Here is a 21,159-nt window from a genome sequence, read left to right on the forward strand (position 1 = left end):
CAGGTACGATCGGATTAACTGCGATGTGGAGCGAAACGTCATCATTTCATCATAAAGACGACAGGCATAATATGTGCGCGACAGAGGAAGAGGTGGGGTCTTTCTCATTCCATTCTTTCCCCTCATTCATTTTCTAACAGCCGTTGCTACAGTCATCGAAACCTACGGTTGCTGTCCCAACAATGTCATTAGGACCAACTGAATTGAGGCTACACTCTCCTTCTGAAATTATCGGGACACCTTTCGATATCGAATCTCCTCGATTCGAATACCCTTTCCCCGAGCCCTCATCAAGCCCAGCGGAGCCGCTGAATTGTCTCGCATCTGCTGCGTCTTCGATATCCAGTTTGCAATCACCGCTCAATCACATAACAGCTATCCACCTTCCTCAACCTGACATTCCGTCCTTTGTTCCCGTCCGCACAAAAGTGCGTACAGAAACGATCCCGATACCCCCTGGCTTGGTTGAAAAACGCCATCGATGGAGTCTCATCGAGCGCAGAGTGAGCGAAGATAGCACTAATTTAAATAAGGGTAATGTTGCATCTCGGTATTGATTCATTTCCTGACTGTTGATTCTATAGGCGATGTGCAGTTCGGACGCGGTAGCGGTAAATTCGCCGATGCATTGTCCCGGTCCATGAATGTTGAATTTCTGAATCGCAGCGGAAAGTGAGCGGCAGGGGCGGCGCAGCTCTTCAGCAGGTCGCGAAAACAATACCAATGTGTCTCGATAAGTTGGCTTCATGAGTGAGCAACTCCCTATTTGATATCTCATCTCCCACTCTAATCTGAAAGTTAGCTATTTTCCTCCGGTACTAATTTATTACGTGTGTCGCCGCTATGATCATGCTACTACAGAAAACCCTCATTAACGGCTCAGCTGTCATCACGAAGGCGTGATGACTCGCAGGACGGGTCTTTGACGCCGCTTTTCACGACTTCGACGATTCTTATGACAGTTTTCATCATTGCTTTCTTTGCTTTCGCTAAACATCTGTTTGGAAAGGCTAATCGTACATGCAAAACCTTTCTCCCTTATCGTACATGTTTTATAAATACCACGTATGCTGTATACATGTATAGTACCATCACCGTTAAGGTTCTAGTATTTAGGTGTAGACCAGTTGCCTTTGATCAATTATACATAAATATGCATGCACATTGTCAGTGTCAATATCATCACTTTGAGATGAACAGTAATGCTCCAGCCATTCGCCCGGATATCAGCAGGGCACCCTCGGAAATGGGAAATGCGTGAGTCTCATCAAACTTTGGCTACCTATTTAACTACATCTTCTACACACTAATAGTTAGGTAATAGAATCAATGTTATGAAGTACAGTCAACTCTCTAATAACCCATACGTCTAATAACCCATACTCCCCCATACTCCATAGATTTTTGGATCCACTGACCTCATTCACAGGGAAATTGATGCCATAAACCCATACCCCATACCCCATAGCTTTTTCCAAGAATCCACTCTCTGGTACCCCATAGATACTTAGTCATTATGCTGACAGTAGCATCTAGTGATGTCAATTTAAGGGAGCAGGATGGTTGCTATGTCAGGGCTGTTGTTAGAGAAATGTAAAAACTCTCATGTGCCATTATCAACTGCCCCTACTGCCCTTTCTGTTGTGCTAGAAGTCCTAGTATGACATTTCCAACCATTCATGAATTGAAAAAAGCCCTCCAAACCTGCAAAGGTGATACTGAGGCAAAGCAAGCAAGTATTCTTGCTAGGCTCACTGAAAAGGGATCAGTCTCAGCAGAGGAAGAAGTGTGGTTGGATGAAGCAGGAAATTTTGTTGATGAGAACATCATCATTGAGAAGCTTGAGTCAGCATCAGATTTTGAAGCTGCATTCAAGAGTTCACATCAAGATCATGGATGATCCATTCACTCAGAACTTGGAAAGCATCTTGGCTTTGTTCAGACAAAAAACAAGGCTTGATGAGGCTAATTCACTTCAGGACAGCCAGATTATGAGCTACTTCACTTCTAAATAGCAAGTATGTTATATTATAGGCCTATTAACAAAATATAAGCCCCTATGGGGGCCTCGAAGTTGATCTACAATGTCCTCTCTCCAACCCCATAGTCTTCTGTAACCCATAGCTCTGAGAGTCAACTGTAAATAGAATGAAGTCTGAGGAGACCATTCTTCCTTGCTTGACACTCAACAACCCCGAGTATGTGTGACACTTGACAGTCCACTGCAGGGAATTTCATAATCATTCATGACTGGGTCAGTGACTGTGCCCAAAATCTGGCACTGGAATGAATGTGAGACGGGACAGCTATCCACTTCCCTGACATAAAGCAGTGCTTCAATGGCAGCAACGGCGGAGCCTTGGAAGCATCTGACAGAGCCAGTCAGCCTCGACGATCTTGCAGAAGCTACAAAAACACTCCTTCCCCCAGAATGTACACGTGATCTGATGAATACCGCGCTGTTTTGTTCTATTTGTGTCAATCCTTCTTGTCTTCCTACCGCGAACCTTCGCATGTTGCCGCTCCATTTTTCAGATGAGCGCTCGACATCCTTTCGTTCCCACAAGGTCTCGCCCAGCGTCGCGGGCAGCTCATCAAAATTCCCCTGCCCCTCTTCAAAAGTCTGCTTTTGCTCCCGATAGAACGGATCCGCTTCATTCGAATGCAGACGCTAATGGAAACACTGACAGTGCGCCGCCTCTGAACCTCCAGAATCTGATGAAGAAGAAGTCTTTTGTTTCCGGCAAAAACACCATCTCTGCACCTGGACGACGCGCGTCAACCTCAGAACATGCGATAGAGAAGGAGAAGGGGCCTCTGCCTGGATTTCCCAGGCGCGTCCAGACGTCGACTCCCAACATCGTTGCCCCGCATCCTCTGCCAATGTCTCTGCCAATGTTTCCGCTCTTTGCTGGCGCTGATCTCGCCGTTAAAGCAACTGATCCCTCCCATCCTCATACTCTGCAATCGCCTACCGAAAAGGACCCGCATATACCCACCTCTTTTGCTGTTCCTGATGTCTCTTTTGCATCTCCTGTCAAGCCGAACACGAAATTTCAACACAAGTCGCAGCCTCATCCTGGTGGCCCTTATCGCGCAAACGAAAATAGGAGTAAGCGAAGTAGGAGCGAGTTAGGTGAAGACGATCTAATGTATGCCTATGATACGGGCTATGGTTCTGGTCAGAATAAGAGATACAAAATGGATGGTCCAGACGTATGTGCCCTCGTCTATTTTCGTGTCATTCTCAGATCTTTGATCATAGAAACATCCTGGATCATTCTCCCCTGACCCTCTGTCAAGTCCGATGCGCCACTCGGAATACCGCAACAGTCCTACAAGTTCAAGTCGTGGACATCGTCAACACCCGGGCAACGAATCCTTCCATGACTACGAAACTCACACCTTATCACAGGGCAACAATGAAGGGACCCTCGATAAACTTCTTGGACGTGATGCCAACCTGTTCGTCGAAGAGCATATGGACAATTATGAGGTCCTGATGGAGAAATGGAAGAACTGTACCATAGACGAATGGGTTGCTGGGGCAGATGGTGAGCATTCATGCATCGCACTATGTGTTGTGTCGCCTAATTTGCTTTCAGTCATTATGGTCAAGTACTCAAAGATACTCGAGTTCGTTAAGGCTCATATGACGTACGCTTTCATGGTTCTAGAAATTTTGTTTGTTGACTCTGTGACGCCGCAGGATGAAGCTCAAGTTATTTGCAACCTTTGATAAGCAAGTCGATTCTCATGGCGTTGTTCTCGAGGAGCGTCAGAAGGTGCTAGCTGGGGTAAAGCAGAGCTTGGTGAGTGAGAGCGGAAATATTCTGGGAAGAGATTCGTTGTAGTTCTGGTGAGCGCTCGCCCATGGTGTAATCTCCATCGTGCAACAGTATTAGCTTGCATCCTCCATGCTGTTGCAATTCCAACTTTTTTTTGCCCTGTAGCCATTCGGAGGTCACACAAGTTTATCTTTCAAGCCTCATGACCTGCTATTGACCAATTTGGGGTGAGGGTCCCCTTCGATAAGTGCTGCGGCATGTCGCTCTATTCCAACTGCCGCCATCGCGGAAGCGGAAGAAAGTAAGGCATTCTCACTTCGATGGCATCTACATCTGATACCTGTTCCCGCACCACCGCATCTTCTGTTTCACATTTTGAATGCAACTTTTGAGGCCCGCACATCATCCTTGACTGGCCTGCTACGGCGATTGAGTGCCTCGAGTGTAACAATAGACAAGTTGAGTGGTCTGCGAAGGCAAATAATTCATTTGTGCTCACACGACCAAAAATGTGAGTCGTCCTCAGTCTTGTTTCCGAAATGCCGCCGCCAGAATCCAACATTTCTTCCATCACGTTTCCATCAGTGGCCGGGGATGCCATCCGAATGTCAGACTGAAGAGCCGAATCTTTTATGTACATCTGTTGTCTGAGATCTTCCGTTTACACGTGGTAAGGGCACGACCAAGTGGCGGTGTCATGGGCTGACCGCTTGTCGCCGTACAAGTACCTTAATTCGTCACTTCCTCCAGCTCACTGGGCACTGCGGCCAGTAAACGCTCTGTCCACGCATTTTGGCCAACGCAAATAACGGATCCTGATGACGAGCAGCGAAATGAGGTGCGCTATCCTAACCTCTTGCAGACATGATTTGCGTAACGATTTCGGACCAGCATGTCAACCACACTGAAACGCAGACATGGACGACTCAACCTCAAGGACGAAGAAGACAGGCTCGAGGCCTCCAATGCAGCTCTGCGAAATTTGGAGTCCTGTCGCTCGGTCCCAGCCTCTGTCATCTCACCGTCGGCTATCAACGTCGCGAGTGCTCGTCAGACATCGCTCCCTATCGTCCACCAGACCCATCATTCCTTTCGTTCGTTGGCCCACGCAGAGTCAGACGATGAGGAGTCCGGGGCGGAGAGGGCGTCTATGTCGACTCCATCGTCGGAGAAGGCCCGACGGAGCTGCGTATTCGGGGCTGCAAGCAGGGTGAGTCAGGGCAAAATTTTCAGTATTGAGTTGGAAGGCTTATCGATGAGAGTAGAACGGCCAGGATGAGCAGGAAGACAGCAGGTCCTCGTTTACCAGGGGTCAACTTCGGACGCCTCCACCAGTGGAAATGGAGGACGTCGCGACCTCAAATATCATACACACTCTCCCTAATGAACTTCTGACACTCATATTTGAGGCGGGATCAGTCCTTACATACCCTTCGCTCGTCGAACCGAAGTCGCCTTTCGTACCTATCACAGTGAAGAAGGTCTCATCCTTTATGAATACGGTGATGCATGTCTGCCACCGGTGGCGGCAAGTGGCGATTCACACGCCAGCACTGTGGACCACTCTGCACATCTCCCGGTCCCGGAAAGCGTTAGACAACCTCCCCAGCGTGAAAGACTTTCGAAACGCCATGCCCTGGGTGACCGAGCATCTCATGCGGTCACAGTGCCTTCCTCTGGACATCAGCCTCGATTGCCGACACATCTCCATAAAATCCGTATTTAACCAGCTCATTCCAGAGAGCCACCGCTGGCGCAGCCTCGTGATCACTATACCCTCCGTGCAAGATCTCCCCAATGCCCTGTCCAGCCTCAAAAAAATCCCCGCACCCGCCCTTGAAACACTGGAAATTACATCCCTCAAATACCACGACTCCGTTGCGCCGAACCTTACCTCCTTCTTCCGGGGCGGGCTCTCACCCAACTTGTCCCACGTACGATTGAACCGCGTCTCGCTTTCCTGGCTCGCGTTCCCGCTCAAAGGCCTCACGACCCTCGATCTTCGCTTCGTGATCTGGCCGACCTTCCCTCACCTCGCGGAAATGCTCTCCGGGTCTCCGAATCTCCAGAACCTTATTCTTCACATCGACAACACCGCCGCCAAACTTCTTGACAGACGCGGTCGTGCTGCGATCAGCATTCCCTCCCTTCGGTCTCTCGAGATCCGCTTGTTCAGCCAAGGATCACCGACCATTTGCCCTTTCCTCCAGATATTCTCCATACCTGCGTTAGAGAGCCTCACCTTGCGAGAAGTAACCTCCTCGGACTGGTGCAGGATTCTAGTGTACTTTCGCGTTAACTGCACGTCGTACCCGGTCTTGCGCCACCTCAGGCTATCGTGCATCCGCGGGCTGATTTCCGTTGATTCGAGTGCCGTGCGGGCGTTCCCACAGTTGACACACCTCACCCTGAACGGGATCTACTCGAGCGCGTTCTGCCGTCTTTTGGTAGATGAGAAGACGGATGATGGGTATCGCGTGCCGGTGTGGCCAAACATGACGAGTCTGAGCATTAGGGGCGACGTGGATTTGAATGTCGATTTGCTAGAGAGGGCAATCATTGCAAGAAGAAGGATGGGGCGAGCGCTCATGCAAGTCGATTTGGATCATAGGATGCCAAGTGATGATTGATTATGATATAGTGTACGAGATTTTCTTCATCCCTTGTTTCAAGCTTGCGCTGATCCTTTTTTTTCAGTTAGTTAGTAGAGGTAAAACTGGTTACCACTCTGATACCTTTTATTTAACGATCTCAACTGCTGTTTTGCTGTTTAATCCACTTTTCCAAGTTTATGCATTTCATGGATATATGGTACTTGAAATATTATTGTCAGACATCGCCACTTCATACCGTCGTTTATAAATTTCAAACCTATGAGGCTAGGCCTAGGCGAATGACAACAGAAGGGTTCCTTATCTTCCTTTGGCTTGTGGCTCCAGTAGTCATACCTGCCCTTTTCGCGAGAAGGGAGATGACGTTATAAAGCAGGAGATAAGGTTACTTCTGTGCCACTTAGGCTCCCTAATTCTAATTGCCTAAAGTTTAAAATCTAGTCCCTACTCGCACGCGAAAAAACGGAAGGGAAAAGAGACTTTGGGAACTTTCCTCACCATTCCTCGAGTCAATTTGGCTTGACCTCGTTCGGGTGGTTGGTCTCTAATATAACTGGAGACGCGTTGTATTGCATTGGCAGGCGAGCAGAGTGCTCTAGATTGATGAGAGGACCATTCGATGAACGTCAAGCACGCAGTCATGGCGGGATTTTTCTGTCAGAAGCTACCGATATCATGACAAATTCTGGATGAAGAAACAAGAAAGAGTGCCACGCCGTGCTAAATATTAACCACGCAGGAAGAGGATGCAGAGAAGAACAAGGGCTAGAACGATTAGGCTCTAACCTGGTCCCTGTATTCAATTCGATAAGAGAACCTTTCTCGTGGTGCTTAAGATATGGATTTCTCTCACATCCACAAGCGAACAGACTCCTCCAGAATCGATAAGGTTTACGTGAGGACAGAGGCACGACGCTGCCTAACAAACTTCAAGCGCATGTGAGCACTCGGTTCGGGTACTACGGTCTTCGCATTTACCCTCTTCCAAATGTTCGTGAGCGACATGCATTGGCAACTGCAAGTTGGCCGTGAGATTCCGACGATTGAAAAACCATGACTGATTCAATTTCATCGGAAATACAGATATGAGGTATATGGGTCCGTGAGTATGTATGTGCTCGTTAATGATACCGATGAACGCTGTGTGTGCGGCGGAATGTCCCAATATCCGACTGTCGGAACCTTCGTCATGGGCCCTTCAAGTGCCACGAGAAAACATCTTTGCCGATTTTGACGCAGAGTGTATCGGCGTCGTAGAAGTTCATTGATTCTGAGAGCCCACTCTGGTATTTCTTGTTCAATTTATCAATCGACCTGGAGGGGATACCGGGGACGGTGAGGAACTGAGTATGTGATTCGGAAGGGGAGGTTTCGTCAAGTAAGGCCCAAGCGATGGATGCATGGAATCGGGGCTCTGCGTAATAGTCCTTTTGGCGAAACGACTGAAGCGTCGGAGCCAACGCAGTCGAGAGTTGAGAGAGCTATAGTATTCTAGTTAGGAGAGGACGAAAGCAAAGGATGAGCTGTAAATGAACCTGATGGTGCCCGGCGCCGACTTCGATCGTTAAGAATGCCCTCGTTCGCTCGTCGTTAGTGAGCTCGGAAAATGTCGAGAAGGAGATGGTGAACCTGTAACAGAGAATCAACGATGGGTAAATGCCAATATTCAGTGGACACCCACCTCGGATGAGTGAGCGCGAGAGACTTCACGGCGCGTTTCAGGTCTTCCCTTTGGTAAGCACGTAAATATATCGGCCGGGACAGAGATACGTGCAACTCAGGTGCGGTATCACCATCTTTCGACCAGAAATCGTTCAGCGTGGGTACGTCATCCTTCGCTGACTTGATGGCTTCGCTGAGCAAAGAGAACAAAGGAGATTTCCGGTTCAGCCCAAGAGATATAAACACATGAGCCGCCCATTGGCCATCAACATGAGGTGTATTCCGTTTTCTGCCTTGATGAAGAGAAGGGTTGTCTACGGGGGCTGCAACAACTAAGGATGCTGAAAGAGTGGGTAGTTTTCTGTCCCCCATGTCGGTGAGCTGATGGTAGCGCTCTAGATGAGAATATTACTCACTTCCGTTTCACAGATTTTTCTGTATCATCTTCATCTTCAGAGCTCGAATATTCAACCAGAGAAGACGAAGAGAAGGCCCTTTTCATCCAAACGAGAAAAGAAAGTGATCGTCAAGAAGGACAGAGTATGTGCCCGAAAAGGCAACTTCAACCTTAGGCTCGTTCTGGTACTCGAGTTTCTACCATTGCCGTTCGCACTACAACGGACGCTCTATACTTGAGCTAACTGTTTTCTTTTGGTTATTTTCCACCCAAACTGACGAGTGTACAGTCCAATGTCATGCTACAACCGACATATATTACAATACAATGAATACAATTCTCCCGAATCTTATACACCGGCCAGCGTTGATACTGATAATATCCCAATTTTTTCCTCAAGAAGCCGTGATACTCTTGGAACCAGACTGACCATCTGCCGGCGGCTTGGGGAACGTCACCGTCAACATACCATTCTCCACGGTAGTCTTGATTTCGTCCTCCTGCACATACGGTGAGCCCCCCTGTGTATATACACAACCGAAACATGCTTACCTTGATGCCTTCAGGGACACTCAGCGTCTGCGAGAACTTCTTATACGACCTTTTTCTAATGGAATAATTCTCGCCCTGCTCCTCCAACGAATGGGTACGCTCGCTGGAGACAGTCAACTGGCCGTCTCGCACGTTGACCTGAACGTCCTCAGCTGTCATGCCCGGTACCGCCATGCTAGTTGTGACCATGCTCCTGCCTTCGTTTTCGCCGAGGTTGAATCTACTGGGGTCGTCAGTATACCTGGGCGTTAACGGCGCAACAATGAGACGGAAACACACCTGGTGCTCAGAAGGCTTAAAGTTCCAGACGAGCGACTCTCTGGACTCTCTGAACTCTCACTGGTAGCAGACCCCGAAACAGAAAGATTAAAGAGACCGCCGATTCTAATAGTCATATTGGTGGTAAGAGGTGATGGGTTAACAATTGCAGACGACCGTGTGTCCAGGCTTATATATCGCAATCAATGGTTTTTACACGGTCATTCTGGAAGGTTCGAGCAGGATCGTGTGGCGTGGACAACCAACATTTCGGACCGCGGTGACGGCACTTTCATCTGTCCAACTTGGTCCGTTAATGGCACCGTATCTGCCCGCTGACTCGCACACGCACCAAGTGTGTCCAAAATTCATGAAACAGGAAACGGTACGACATACTGCTTTCGTCGTGGCTTTCTATCCAAACTCTCCTTACTATCATCGAGTCTGCTCCGGCTTGTCCCAAGTATGTCCATGACGATGACTGCCATTCTAATAATTGGGGTGCATTCCATCGGCTCCACCCGCATTGTCAAGCTAGGTCAAGCTCAAGCTATCTTTCAGTTCGTCTCCGGGGCCCGTCATGACTCACGGTGATTGGCAAACAAGAGAAACTCTATGTAACTGCCGTTTTGTTGAGGACACGACAAAGATGCCGACAGTGGATAACTGGGATTAGTCATGGAACTTTCTCACATCGTCAAGGTTCAATGCAGTCACTAACTACGGCCAAAGACGTCAGGAGATCTGGACGTTTTCTGCTGTAATTCAGGGGTTAGCCTCGTTTGGGTTCATGCTCGAGTTTATATGGACTACCACGTCCGTTGTAGACGGGCCCGAAACTGTTAAGAAACTGTACAGACTCGAGTAAGTATGAGACTGCGGATACGGTCCGGGTGTAATGGATCGTTCTGGAATCATCTTCACTAATCCAACAGCCAAACTTAAGACTCCACATTTAGGTCATATACGGTCACACTCTCATCCCTATGACCATCAGTGCTCCTTTCGAGAAGACTCGCCGGCTGTATATTCGAGTTATGCGTGCCGAACTGAAATCTCCGCTTCTAGGCTTGTTCCAGATAGACATGGACCAATCTTGTATTCCCTTTTTTTTTCGCACCCAGTCGGATGAACATGTCCGCCTTCTACTACAAACCTAGTAAGTATCGATTCTTTCACGAGGCCTTCACCCCTCGCTCCAGAGACTAAAACCATCCACGTCTCACGCAAAGAGGTGTTCAGTGGGTCATGAAACAAACTCAGACGAGTATTTTTTTTTGTTGTAACCGACTCTTCCCATCGGCGACTGATACTTTGCGCACGATGATTCTCCACCAAGATACCATTGCCAATGCGTACTGTTACCGCTGCGTTCTGTCTTCAAAGGGAGCTGTACAGAATGAGTGGCGCAGCGGTCGTCTAGAGAAAGCTAGATGCCGTGCGCGAGAGGGGTTATGGAAAGTTCCCCAGGACTTGCTGTCTGCGGCTCTGAAGGTACGATTTTCGATTGTTTTGGTTTTTACGTTAATACTGACTTTTGTTGTTTTCAGGGCGATGAGATCAAGCGGTAGACAATTGTGTCTTGAACGGTCACATTCCCTACGATGTTGTTGGGGTGAAGCCAAGGAAAATTACGGTGTTTCGGGTAGCCAAGTGAAATCTTGAACTAGGTATCTTGTCGTGCAAAGGACTTGCTTGTATTCGTGTTCACGATCGACTCGATTTCGTTTCTGTTCAGGAGCCACGACCGCTGTTAAAATCAACTTCCTGTCCTAAGACGTGATGTCGAGTTCGGATACGTACAGTTACTAAGGCCTTGGCAAGACAAGAAATCGCGTGTCCCATCTGATGGCATAATTTTATCATCGTCAGAATTCTTGAATAATCAAAATAATTCAATCTGACTGTCGAACAAAAAGCCGTGAAGTGAAATTAACACAAATATAGAGAATTGTGCTGAACATATCGTATCGAGAAGAAACATGAGTGATGATGGTTCCATGATACCGAGCAAAATAGTTCAATATTATAGTAAAGAAAGGCAACCTTAAACTGCCATGCGCGAGAGTGATATACAAACTAAATGTCTAAGTTCTTGTAAATGAAACCAAAACCCGACGTATCCAATTGAACTCAGCGACCTTTTACTTCTTGAGATCGAAGACAATACGACCAGCGACTTTGCCCTGTTTCATGCCTTCGTACACGCTAGAAAGGGGTGAAAGTAAGCGAAATAGGAACGAACGTGCGTATGTTTCGACTCACTCCTTAAGCTCGTCCATTTCTTTGCAGACAAAGTGGACCTTGACTTCGCCGCGAGCGGCGATGTCCATAGCCTCCCTGGCGTCTTGACGGTTACCAACATAGGACCCAAGAATGCTTATGCTCTGGACAAGGGTAATCAAGTTTCGCTCTTAAACAATTATCAATATATTTACCTTGAAGACAGTGAAGAAGATAGAGGCCTCGAGCTTAGCCTCTCCGGGCAAACCGACAGCCATGAGGGTACCACCGTTACGGAGGTAGTCGACAGCTTGGGTATACCCGGAGCTCTGATGTTCTAGAGTCAGCCTAAATTACGTCATGATGGAGGAAAAAGTCTGTACCGACGCAGCCGTAACCACGGCTGAGTGCGCACCGAGTCCGTTTGTAGCGGCCTTGACGTCCGCGACGATATCCTTGCTCTCCTTGAAGTCGATCCAGACATCAGCACCGAGCTTCTTGCAAAGTTCCTTCTTCTCCTCGCCGCTATCTATGAAAAGGGTGAGAGAGGTCTATAAAAAGAACACACACGCTTTACCGATAGCAATAACGCGGAGTCCGCGAACTTTGGCATATTGAATGGCTAGGGAATCAGATAAGCACAGGACCCGACAGAGAAGGGTAATCAATATACCAAGGTGGCCTAGACCTCCTCCTGCACCTGGTAGGACAATCCAGTTGCCAGCATTAGTCTGACTGTATTTGATAGCGCGGTAGACGGTGACACCCTGTATTCAGCTTCTTAGAATGCTGTGTATTATCAGATGAGCATTAATTGGTCTTACAGCGCAGAGAATGGAGGCCGCGGCATCGGAGGGGAAACCATCGGGAATCGGAGTGACATGGTTGACGTATGAAACGGCGTATTCAGAGAAAGTCCCGTCGACGTTGAAACCGCTCAGTTTAGCATCCAGGCAAGCTAAAGAAACCGAAAAATGAGCTTCCTGATGCCCCGCACAAAAGAAGCATCACCGCTTACTCTGCTCAAGGCCATTACGGCAGTCCTCGCAGTTCAGGCAACTGTGGGGAAACAAAATTAGGACGGACCGGCCTGACGTAGAAAATGAAAAGATACCGACGAGTCCGCAAGCCATTTGATACCAACACGATCACCAAGTTTTACGGGAGAGTTGGCAGTGTTGTCTCCAATAGCGACAACGATACCGACACCCTCGTGTCCACCGATGAGTGGGATGTTAGCTTTCAGAGGCCAGTCACCTGAGTCCGGTACGTGAGAAGGCGACGTGGAAGAAATAATGAACGGTTCCTTACCCAACGCAGCATGGAGATCAGTATGGCAACAGCCTAGGATCAAGATATGGATCAATGCTGATGAAAGCGGTTTAAGCGCCTGTAAACGCACCGGTAGCTTCCATTTTGACCAGACATTCTCCGGGGGCAAGCTCCGCTTGTGACTTGACCGGCCAATCATTCTTGATCACAATACTTCCTCCGGTTTCCTCGATAATGGCAACTCTCTGAGTTTTGGGGATCGTGTAGTGGGTAGGCATGGCGGTATGATAGAAGGAAGGGCGAGTGAGACGGTTGAAGGTGGTAGCGGTAAGGGGGCGAGTTACTTGGGGGTGGGCAAAACGAAAAAGACGTAAACTGGGGCCCTTTGGAACGAAGACACTCATTTTTATACTGTCTCGCTGGCAATTCACTCTCGGAGATTATGAGAATGATGAGACGTCCCGGGCTGGTCAAGGGCCTTATATTGTCCAGGTGACCTCCAGATTGGACCTCGAATTCGCAATTATGTTGGTATCGCGCTTACGCGACGGCGTGGCTATTCTGGTATAGTCTTTCCGGTCCAGATGTGGCTCGAATTTCATCCCGCTAGATGATTGGATATAGATTCCTCTTCCCTGATTGGATGTTGTCAGTGCGTCATCGCCACATGTGAGACCCTATGTCTCGCCTTGTGCGTAATTTTGTGGGACCACAGTAAGAGGACTTCGAATAAGGTATGCCGGCAATGTATTCAAGCCAGAAGACTATCATGAACGAAAGAAAAGATTGCGGTCAGTTTTTGATAACTTAGTCAAGATTCCTCGTGATCGCATCGATCGTAGCAAGCTACCGACGCGTCAAAAGTGTCGCCACGTCGCTACACAGAAAATATTTTTTATGCCGTGGCGGATAGCCTGATGAGTCTTGCTTTGGATATACACCTTCGGGGCATGGGCCGAGCGCGTCTTGAGAGTATACTCGTACCTCATTCCACAAGATCACTTGGCCCCATGTGGTATAGACCATCTCTAATGATAATTTCCCCGAGATGTAACAAAGAAAGCAGCAGCTGATCAAAACGTAGGAAAAAGTCGCTCCGACGGAATAGGACGGAAGAGCATTCGATTCCATTAGAATAGCCCCAACGCGTCCTTGGCGCGCATTAATTAACCAAAAGCATGGGGGTATCGTTGGTGGCGTTTTTCACGAGGAAACAGCAGCATGAACCGTCAGAGACCATCACTTACCCCGCACTGCTCCCCCGCAAGAATCCTATCATTCTGTGGAATAAAATGCTCGTCAGAAGAATCAGAAGAAAGACACGAGTAAAATTTGAAATTATTTGACACACATCCGATTGGTATCTCATACCGTTCTGCCCGTAAACGAATTCGTCCCCCGCTTAGCTCTTTGTCCGAATCAAAGTCGCTCCCCGCAATGTCATCTTCGTGTCGTACAATAACAGTGCCATTTATGGTCTCGTCGCTTTCGTCCATTTCATATTCCCCCACAGAATTCTCCGCGTCGTTTTCAGTACCTGCTTCGTCGTCAAGATCTCCATCGATGCCCTTCATGTCGTCCTCATAATCTGACGGGAAGGTTATATCATCTTGGCTTGGGTCCCAGAACCCCTCTCGAGTCGTTGGATCGTCTTCATGGGCGTCCTCATCTTCCTCAGTTTCAGATTCGTAGACATCCCAGACATAGCCGATGGGCGGCCTATTCCATCCGCTATAGGTGGGGTCTAACACGGCGACCTCCGCCTGCATGATCAAATGGGATTCCCAATAAGAACCCACCACATTGGGTTAACCGTTCACCTCAAAGTCAGGGATATCATCGTCTGTGTCGGCGGAGTCACCTGAATCCTCACGGTTATCTGCATCATCAGGGCTACTTTTATCCATACAACCGGAGATACCGATGGATCCTTTACAAACGTCTGCCAGCGTTCTGGAAAACAGTTGGAAAACTCCGACCGTAGGGGGTAGAAGAGCGCGTCCTCGAGTAGGTCGATGAGAAATTCGCGCCCATTCCCATCACTGGAGCGAAGCTGAATTCGACGTCCCAAGTATATTTTCCATTGATCAGTTTCCTCCATTGCCGGATTACCAACAAGGTCGAGTAAATCCTCATCCGCCGAGGCCACGATACCGTGCTTCCTTGTAAACCTGAGCTTATACTTGAGGCACATAGCGACTATAGCACCGCACCGTATAAGAGATTGAAATTCCGTCGGGGAGTTCGCATAGGCATCAGGCACCAGAAGATCTTGTGGCAAATCGTCCAAAGGTGTCATTCCTCGCTGAACGAGGGCACGGTCCAAGGACATTGCATGGTTCCCCAAGCATTTTGTCATGCTCCTGTGCAAAAATATTAATAGAAGTTGCAGGTATTAACATTTATTCCGCCTACCTCAGTCCACTCAAAGAACGTGGCGCAACTGAGCCCTTGGCATACGCCATCGATCACTTCATAGTGACATTTATGGCAGCGATATACTCTGTCCGCGTCGTCCCAGAGAAGTTCTATATGCAAAATAGCTTCGCCTTCTTCATCAGACTCGTCGTTTTCTTGGCTGGCCATATCGTAGTCCTCATCAGATTCGTTACCATGTATTCCTCACTGTTATAATTTCCTTCCTCGTTGTTATCCACGAAGGCCCGAAGGGCGCCTCTTAGTTGCGCATTTTCCTAAAAGAAAAGGCAGTGAGACGCGTCAAAAGAAGCGAAGAAATCCAATTACGCGTCTGGACTGAGCTAGGCTGCTGCAATCTTTCATTTCCACGTTCCAGTCGAAGAGACATGAAGGAAAAATGAGCACGACCAGGAGCCGCTGATGAGCAAAGTACAAAGCCAAGACAACGCGTACAATACACGTATATTTTCCGTGCAAATGCTATTTCGGATCTACAGAATTTAGTACAAATTCCCTTATTTGGTATTCGGATGTACTCCTTTGGACTTTCACCTTAGTATCAATTCTGTTCTTTCTCCGCTTTGCTAGCCACAAATCTGCACCGATCTCCGTCCTCCTGTGGTTCCACTTCAACAAAGCTGCCACTCGTCGTCGTAGTGTTCTGTTGCAGCACAATTTGATCTTTGCTGTCGGGAGCGAACCCAGACCAGATCGGGGAACGTGTAAGCTTGAAGGTATTAGGGTTCTTGGCGCGCACAAAGGATACCCAATACGCAATAAGTTCTTCTGCAAATGCTGTTTCTTCGGCTGTCATCGGAGAAAAGGTTGTTGTCCCATTAAATCTAATCCAATTGTGAGTTTGAATATAGAAAGCATGTGAACATCGTACGTACCCAGTGTTGGTACCAAGAAACATCATCCAGTTCTCTGCAGCATGTGCAACAATAGTTGGATCCGAACTGGTTGGATTTGGCTGATTGTAGCGGTAAGCCCAGGCGGTCAGTCCAGCGATAGAGGACGCGGTTGCTAAAATGGGACGCTGGTGACAAAATGAAGAATATCTGACAGTTTCCAGAAAAACGTTACGGTCACGCACTGCGCATATGAACACCGTCTCTCCACCCAGCACAGACAGTCTCTGAAGTTCCGAATCGAAGTCCGAGGAAGGGTAGACCTGCACTTGCCACGACTTGGCATCAGAAAAAAAGAAAACTCCGCGACAACGAGAGAGAATCACCGCGAGGTACTCATCCACGTCCGTGTCGTTCAATCCAGGATAGAAAGTTTTTAGCGTCTGGCCAATATCTAGACTCGTATACGACGTTTCGTTCGAGGTTGAGCTAGGTTTACTATCAGCTTATTCCCTTTAAATCCGCTAGAGGACTGACCCAACAATGAGAGGGACGCGAGCAAAGCGTCCTGAAAGCATGGCTGTCGTCGGATGCTCGGTCAAAACTTTTCCATCAATGACGGGATGGAAAGAGTAGTATGGCCCGGAGCTGTCCCGAATTCAGTTGATTGAATGTACACTTAGACCGTTTAAACTGACAAAGAAGCATCTTGGGCGCGAGCAAGATCACCGATACTAGCATTCCTTAGACAATCCATTTGAGAAGCGAGGTCACCAGAATCACAACCAGCTTTTTCGGCGTAGAAGTCAAACAAGGGCTGAAAACAACAACCTAACAGGTCAGTCAACATATGAGTATGCCCGCTACCATATTGCTTACACTTTGTTGTTCTGGAGAAGGGAGTGCGGCTCGGTATACACTCTGGGCTATAGCACCAGAGAATAACTGTTCTCCTTCATGAGCGACGAGATGCAGCTCTACAGACGATCCACCAGCGCTCTGGCCATTGATAGTTACACGCGTAGGGTCCCCACCGAATGCAGATATATGTTGCTTCACCCACCTGAGTGCCTGGATCTGGTCGAGAAAACCAGCGTTCAGGTCACCATACTCGGAGGAACTGGCAAAGTCTGGATGAGCAAGAAAGCCGAACGAGTCGAGGCGGTAATAGATGGAGACGATCACGACGTTGGGGCTTTGATGTACCCAATGGTCAAAAGGCCAATTGGCAGGGTTCCCATAGATGTAACCCCCACCGTGAATATATACCAAGACAGGCACTGTATAGGAGGCAAGTCACGCTCAGACCGAGGTTTGCTTCCGCGCTCAGCTGACTTACAGTTACTGCCACTAGTCGGAGAATAGATATTAACCTTTAGGCAATCCTCACTCCCTGCGCCACCGGCGTCACCCACTAGGAAAAAGTTAACGTGCATATCTATCAAGGCGATGAAATAAAGGAATAAGTACATCCCGTAGTGCCTTGAATGCAAAATTCCGGATAAAACGTCGCATTGATCACCTGTCCGCGTGCCTCTGTCATGATGCGCCCTGTGTCCAAAGGCACAGGCGCACGGAAACGTCGGTCACCTAGGGGAGGCTCCGCATATGGAATACCAAGATGAGCAACTGTGTCGGGATAGGAAAGATTACCAAGATATTTAGCGTATCCTGTGTCGACGACGAGTCTGTCGCCCCCAGTCGCGGCGGAAATCACGAAGGTATTCGCGAAATGAACAACCAAGAGGACGATGACCTTGACAAGAAGCATTCTGCCTTGGGACGCCAAAGGGAGTACAGCTTAGGCTTGAATTGTGTTCTTTTTTATGAGACTTGAATGGTGCTTCTTGTGCGAAAACTCGGATTGTCAGCAGTTCATACTCAAAGTACGCGTGATGCTGGGGCCCGGGAACGAGTTCTAGATGTATGCCTGTCTGTTAGTACGAAACGCGCGTATATGAGCAGCAACTGGTCATCACAAGACAAAGTGCAGCCATTCGAAATAGAACCATCGCATAAATTGCTGCCAATATGCCTGGGGGAAACGGTAAACGGGCGACTGACGGATCGTGAGTAGCTGATAGACGTCGGGCCGGCTGTTCCAGTAAGAATAGCGGGGTTAGTACTTGAGATATCTGATAGTAGATGGCGACGATTGCGCGGCATGAGAGGAAAAAAATCGACTGCCTTCCTGCCGGTTATGTCAAGCAAATCACGTGTACGGAACCAGCAAACTTCGACGTTAAAGAGTTCGTAGTCCACATGTCTGATCGATGTATTTTCCTTCAATTTCTTGCCAAGCAATACACGCAAGTCCAATGTCCATCCTAGACGAAAAAAAAAACCGGGGAATTTCTGTCAGGTCCAGCTGTAGGTCACCGTCCAATTACCGTCAGCACTCCGTCTGACATAGATATTGTTCTCATCGCCCTAGGCACAAGCGGTGAGTACGAACCGTAAATAGAAGGGCACAAACCTTGACACCCTAGAAAGCTGAAGTGTCCTCGCAAACTTTCCATACCTCTTCTCCCGAACAACATAGCTGTCCTTGTGCTCGCTTGAGATATTACTCTCACATGACGTAGTCGAGCGGCCGTTGTAGACATCAATGGATACGTCACTTTCTGAAGATCCGGGGAAACTGAAGGTGGCGTCTTCGTGAAGATCACCATAACGGAAGGAGTAAGATAGTGAACGAGCACAAGTGGAGGAAACGCGTAGCGTACTTTTAAAATTTCCTTCAGCTAAGCGGCGCAGCGGGTCCCCGCCCTTAATACAACGCTCCATCAAGGAAGCAGCTCCGGTTGTAGACACTGGCATGCTCGACGAGACAGACATCGATGAGATGTAGATTGCGTGTTTGAAAAAGCGACATGGCTAGCCATTGAGCTCAAGTCGAACTCACAATTCTCCAAGCTCGAGCCCTACAGTAAACCGAGAACTTGAAGTAGGATCTGAGGTTGGATTCGATCACATGATCTCGAACCCCAAATTTGATTGAACATCGACGCGAAAATTTTCAAACAGCATGAAGTGTATTCCATGCTGCAGAAAGATAAGCACCTCGTAGGTCCCTGTGAAGTCGCTAGGTCGTTGACTCTTTGACTCTTTGGAATGTTCGATAACCTTCTTCGGGTTTCTGCTTACCGTGGACTGGTCACAGCAGAGAGTTCGAGCAAGAGTCGAGGAATATAAAAGACAACCCTCCTCTTAATCCCGCCATCACTATCCAAACCTATGCCGTCCGCGAGCGCAAGTACGGCAAATTCTTGAGGACACTGAGGTTGCCTCAAGGAATCAAGGTAAGCAAGTCATGTCGCCTCATGAAGACAAGCGCAGCGTCAGACTTCATATGGAGGAAGAAGAGATCAAAGCTTCCCTCGAAAATGGGCTGTTGACGGTGACGTTCCCAAAGACAGCTCCCGAGACGATGGTGAAAAAGATTACAATTTCTTGACCAGTTTTTGAAGGACAAACTGCATACCATTGTATTTTAGCGACGGTAGAAACCTGTATTGCTTTCAGTGTAACTAGCATGTGCAAAAGTGTGAAGACACGCTTACAATAACGTACAAATGTTTCGGAGAATTTGGTCACGATCCCCAGTACCTCAGGCATGTCTGTGGAAAGTCCCGTAGCTAAATTTTCTCGCGAAGTCATCAGACTGCAGCCCGGGCCGTTCGCTGAACAGCCATGTTCTGCAGAAGATTCGTTGGATATTCATGTTGGAATCACGACCAAATAATCTTTTGCTACGGTTTTCATTCCGCGATAGACGCGGCACAATTCCTAGTCGCAGTCCAATAAAGGCTTCATATTTTAAAAAACACCGGGAATTCCAGAAGGCGCCGACAACCTGTAATATAAATACACAGTGATATTGTATGCCAAAAGCACGACTATTCTTACTCAGAAAGTCGCTGAGAGGGTTATACAGCCGAGTGTCATGTGTTGGTATAGGAAAGAGTGAAGTCGGCAATTCCCGATGCCTCTTTCCTTGCTGCCGCGGAAAGACCGCAGCTAACAAGCGAGCCTTCCCTTGTTAGTGCTGCCAGCTTTCCAAGTCGAAGGGGACCTAAAACGTGATCGCAATCCGTCCCGCTCTTTTCCAAAAATTTTTGTAGTAGCATTTCATCAGCAGGTCCAAATCATCGACTCTATTTTTGGGCACCTGTCCGACTCGGATTCTCGTGAAATGTTGCGTATCTGTCGTCTGACCTTCCGGGACTGTATTCTATTGACGAGTATCCGTCTATTCCGAAATATCATTGCTGGCGGTGTCAATAAAATGGAGCTATTCATCTATATCCGGTGATCATGCTACTTTCCGACCTTACGAATCTATGGCAACCCGACATCAACCATGAAGCTGTGGATCATTTTTTGCTCCTGCGGGGGCTGTCGCCGCCGGAAAGGAATGGATTTCGTCCAAATGAATATGCCTCCGCCCGAATACAGCTTCCAGAATACCCTCGATGCTTCATTTCTCAGAGCTTCGCCTCCAGGGAGTTCATTTTCTTTTGCGTCGCTGCGCGCTCAAGGTCTTCTTCGGTAGAATCCCTCTTTCTGGTGTATTCAGCTGCCGTACAAGGAAGCCCGATGGAAGGGCCCTTCCTTCAGCATGACCTTGAGTCAAAGATTATCAGATCCAACGATATCCTTCTGCGGATCTTCTCTCACCATTGTACAACCCTCATTCGGAGTTTGTTCCTTGACAAACCAGCAGGACTAGCTAATGTCGATGGCACCAATGATATCTCCGAATCCTCGATACCCATTTGACTAATTGGTACCATACTCTCCATCTGACAATGGTGCGTCCTACAGTACATCATGTCCACCAACCTGACAACCATTAGAATTTTCAATATGTCCCATGATGCTTCCCTTTATTTCCTCACTCATCGATCTACGGATTGTCGACAAAAATATCATTTTGGGTGAGGAGTTAAGCTTATTCACACAAAGCATGTATGGGCATTCTAGAGAACTCCATCTTTGTATGGGCCTTACAGCGCTACCGGAAGCAATGCAAGCCCGAAGTACTTTCCCTACTGGATGCTTTTCTAGTCGAGATTCGGACCCGCCTTCCGTTTCTTCTTCGCGTAACGACTATCACTTTGAAG

The 21,159-nt window shown here is 48.1% G+C and overlaps 13 protein-coding genes across 13 annotated transcripts; 6 read left to right on the top strand and 7 right to left on the bottom strand.

The window, feature by feature from the left end:
• The first annotated feature begins 109 nt into the window (after nt 1-109).
• BT62DRAFT_933806 (uncharacterized protein) lies at nt 110-1,163 on the top strand. The gene is made up of 4 exons (XM_043186620.1): nt 110-534; nt 585-611; nt 667-750; nt 799-1,163. Exons 1-3 carry the CDS (start codon nt 183-185, stop codon nt 735-737), a joined length of 450 nt encoding a protein of 149 aa, XP_043038256.1. The 5' UTR covers nt 110-182; the 3' UTR covers nt 738-750; nt 799-1,163.
• A 1,329-nt stretch (nt 1,164-2,492) lies between these two features.
• Nucleotides 2,493-4,597, top strand: BT62DRAFT_1077522 (uncharacterized protein; the record flags this gene model as incomplete). The annotated part of the gene is made up of 6 exons (XM_043179308.1): nt 2,493-3,216; nt 3,266-3,554; nt 3,606-3,657; nt 3,710-3,812; nt 4,341-4,395; nt 4,464-4,597. The coding sequence occupies exons 1-6, from the start codon at nt 2,536-2,538 to the stop codon at nt 4,595-4,597; spliced, it is 1,314 nt and encodes a 437-aa protein (XP_043038257.1). The 5' UTR covers nt 2,493-2,535.
• An 83-nt stretch (nt 4,598-4,680) lies between these two features.
• On the top strand, nt 4,681-6,418 carry BT62DRAFT_1007786 (uncharacterized protein; the record flags this gene model as incomplete). The annotated part of the gene is made up of 2 exons (XM_043177382.1): nt 4,681-4,998; nt 5,054-6,418. The coding sequence occupies 2 exons, from the start codon at nt 4,681-4,683 to the stop codon at nt 6,416-6,418; spliced, it is 1,683 nt and encodes a 560-aa protein (XP_043038258.1).
• Nucleotides 6,419-7,587: 1,169 nt separating this feature from the next.
• Nucleotides 7,588-8,564, bottom strand: BT62DRAFT_981523 (uncharacterized protein; the record flags this gene model as incomplete). The annotated part of the gene is made up of 4 exons (XM_043189606.1): nt 7,588-7,881; nt 7,936-8,029; nt 8,082-8,423; nt 8,479-8,564. The coding sequence occupies 4 exons, from the start codon at nt 8,562-8,564 to the stop codon at nt 7,588-7,590; spliced, it is 816 nt and encodes a 271-aa protein (XP_043038259.1).
• Nucleotides 8,565-8,753: 189 nt separating this feature from the next.
• BT62DRAFT_951806 (HSP20-like chaperone) lies at nt 8,754-9,524 on the bottom strand. Its single transcript, XM_043188203.1, has 3 exons — nt 9,291-9,524; nt 9,012-9,231; nt 8,754-8,959 (listed from the first exon to the last, which is right to left on the bottom strand). Exons 1-3 carry the CDS (start codon nt 9,404-9,406, stop codon nt 8,855-8,857), a joined length of 441 nt encoding a protein of 146 aa, XP_043038260.1. The 5' UTR covers nt 9,407-9,524; the 3' UTR covers nt 8,754-8,854.
• Nucleotides 9,525-9,734: 210 nt separating this feature from the next.
• Nucleotides 9,735-10,840, top strand: BT62DRAFT_1007788 (uncharacterized protein; the record flags this gene model as incomplete). Its single annotated transcript, XM_043177383.1, has 6 exons — nt 9,735-9,859; nt 9,972-10,133; nt 10,267-10,367; nt 10,430-10,510; nt 10,609-10,763; nt 10,820-10,840. 6 exons carry the CDS (start codon nt 9,735-9,737, stop codon nt 10,838-10,840), a joined length of 645 nt encoding a protein of 214 aa, XP_043038261.1.
• A 573-nt stretch (nt 10,841-11,413) lies between these two features.
• On the bottom strand, nt 11,414-13,042 carry BT62DRAFT_899166 (GroES-like protein; the record flags this gene model as incomplete). Its single annotated transcript, XM_043183356.1, has 11 exons — nt 11,414-11,477; nt 11,535-11,656; nt 11,708-11,821; nt 11,876-12,021; nt 12,070-12,114; nt 12,166-12,259; nt 12,317-12,450; nt 12,511-12,551; nt 12,611-12,749; nt 12,804-12,836; nt 12,895-13,042. The coding sequence occupies 11 exons, from the start codon at nt 13,040-13,042 to the stop codon at nt 11,414-11,416; spliced, it is 1,080 nt and encodes a 359-aa protein (XP_043038262.1).
• An 873-nt stretch (nt 13,043-13,915) lies between these two features.
• On the bottom strand, nt 13,916-14,809 carry BT62DRAFT_226072 (uncharacterized protein). Its single transcript, XM_043180125.1, has one exon. It carries the CDS (start codon nt 14,531-14,533, stop codon nt 13,994-13,996), a length of 540 nt encoding a protein of 179 aa, XP_043038263.1. The 5' UTR covers nt 14,534-14,809; the 3' UTR covers nt 13,916-13,993.
• On the bottom strand, nt 14,404-15,207 carry BT62DRAFT_226277 (uncharacterized protein). Its single transcript, XM_043180127.1, has one exon. It carries the CDS (start codon nt 15,121-15,123, stop codon nt 14,581-14,583), a length of 543 nt encoding a protein of 180 aa, XP_043038264.1. The 5' UTR covers nt 15,124-15,207; the 3' UTR covers nt 14,404-14,580.
• Nucleotides 15,208-15,741: 534 nt separating this feature from the next.
• On the bottom strand, nt 15,742-17,804 carry BT62DRAFT_899626 (alpha/beta-hydrolase; the record flags this gene model as incomplete). The annotated part of the gene is made up of 9 exons (XM_043183379.1): nt 15,742-16,024; nt 16,076-16,221; nt 16,279-16,356; nt 16,420-16,522; nt 16,571-16,681; nt 16,732-16,850; nt 16,913-17,313; nt 17,373-17,447; nt 17,504-17,804. 9 exons carry the CDS (start codon nt 17,802-17,804, stop codon nt 15,742-15,744), a joined length of 1,617 nt encoding a protein of 538 aa, XP_043038265.1.
• A 455-nt stretch (nt 17,805-18,259) lies between these two features.
• On the bottom strand, nt 18,260-19,045 carry BT62DRAFT_226190 (uncharacterized protein). The gene is made up of 3 exons (XM_043180126.1): nt 18,760-19,045; nt 18,510-18,687; nt 18,260-18,463 (listed from the first exon to the last, which is right to left on the bottom strand). The coding sequence occupies exons 1-3, from the start codon at nt 18,869-18,871 to the stop codon at nt 18,409-18,411; spliced, it is 345 nt and encodes a 114-aa protein (XP_043038266.1). The 5' UTR covers nt 18,872-19,045; the 3' UTR covers nt 18,260-18,408.
• A 224-nt stretch (nt 19,046-19,269) lies between these two features.
• On the top strand, nt 19,270-19,490 carry BT62DRAFT_899059 (uncharacterized protein; the record flags this gene model as incomplete). Its single annotated transcript, XM_043183353.1, has 2 exons — nt 19,270-19,335; nt 19,392-19,490. Coding segments are annotated over 2 exons (165 nt in total), but the record flags the coding sequence as incomplete, so codon positions are not given.
• An 860-nt stretch (nt 19,491-20,350) lies between these two features.
• Nucleotides 20,351-20,957, top strand: BT62DRAFT_1077528 (uncharacterized protein; the record flags this gene model as incomplete). Its single annotated transcript, XM_043179309.1, has 2 exons — nt 20,351-20,847; nt 20,893-20,957. The coding sequence occupies one exon, from the start codon at nt 20,351-20,353 to the stop codon at nt 20,813-20,815; it is 465 nt and encodes a 154-aa protein (XP_043038268.1). The 3' UTR covers nt 20,816-20,847; nt 20,893-20,957.
• Nucleotides 20,958-21,159: the final 202 nt, after the last annotated feature.

This window comes from Guyanagaster necrorhizus (assembly GCF_019112545.1).
Source record: "Guyanagaster necrorhizus MCA 3950 unplaced genomic scaffold BT62scaffold_17, whole genome shotgun sequence".
NCBI classification, from domain to species: domain Eukaryota; kingdom Fungi; phylum Basidiomycota; class Agaricomycetes; order Agaricales; family Physalacriaceae; genus Guyanagaster; species Guyanagaster necrorhizus.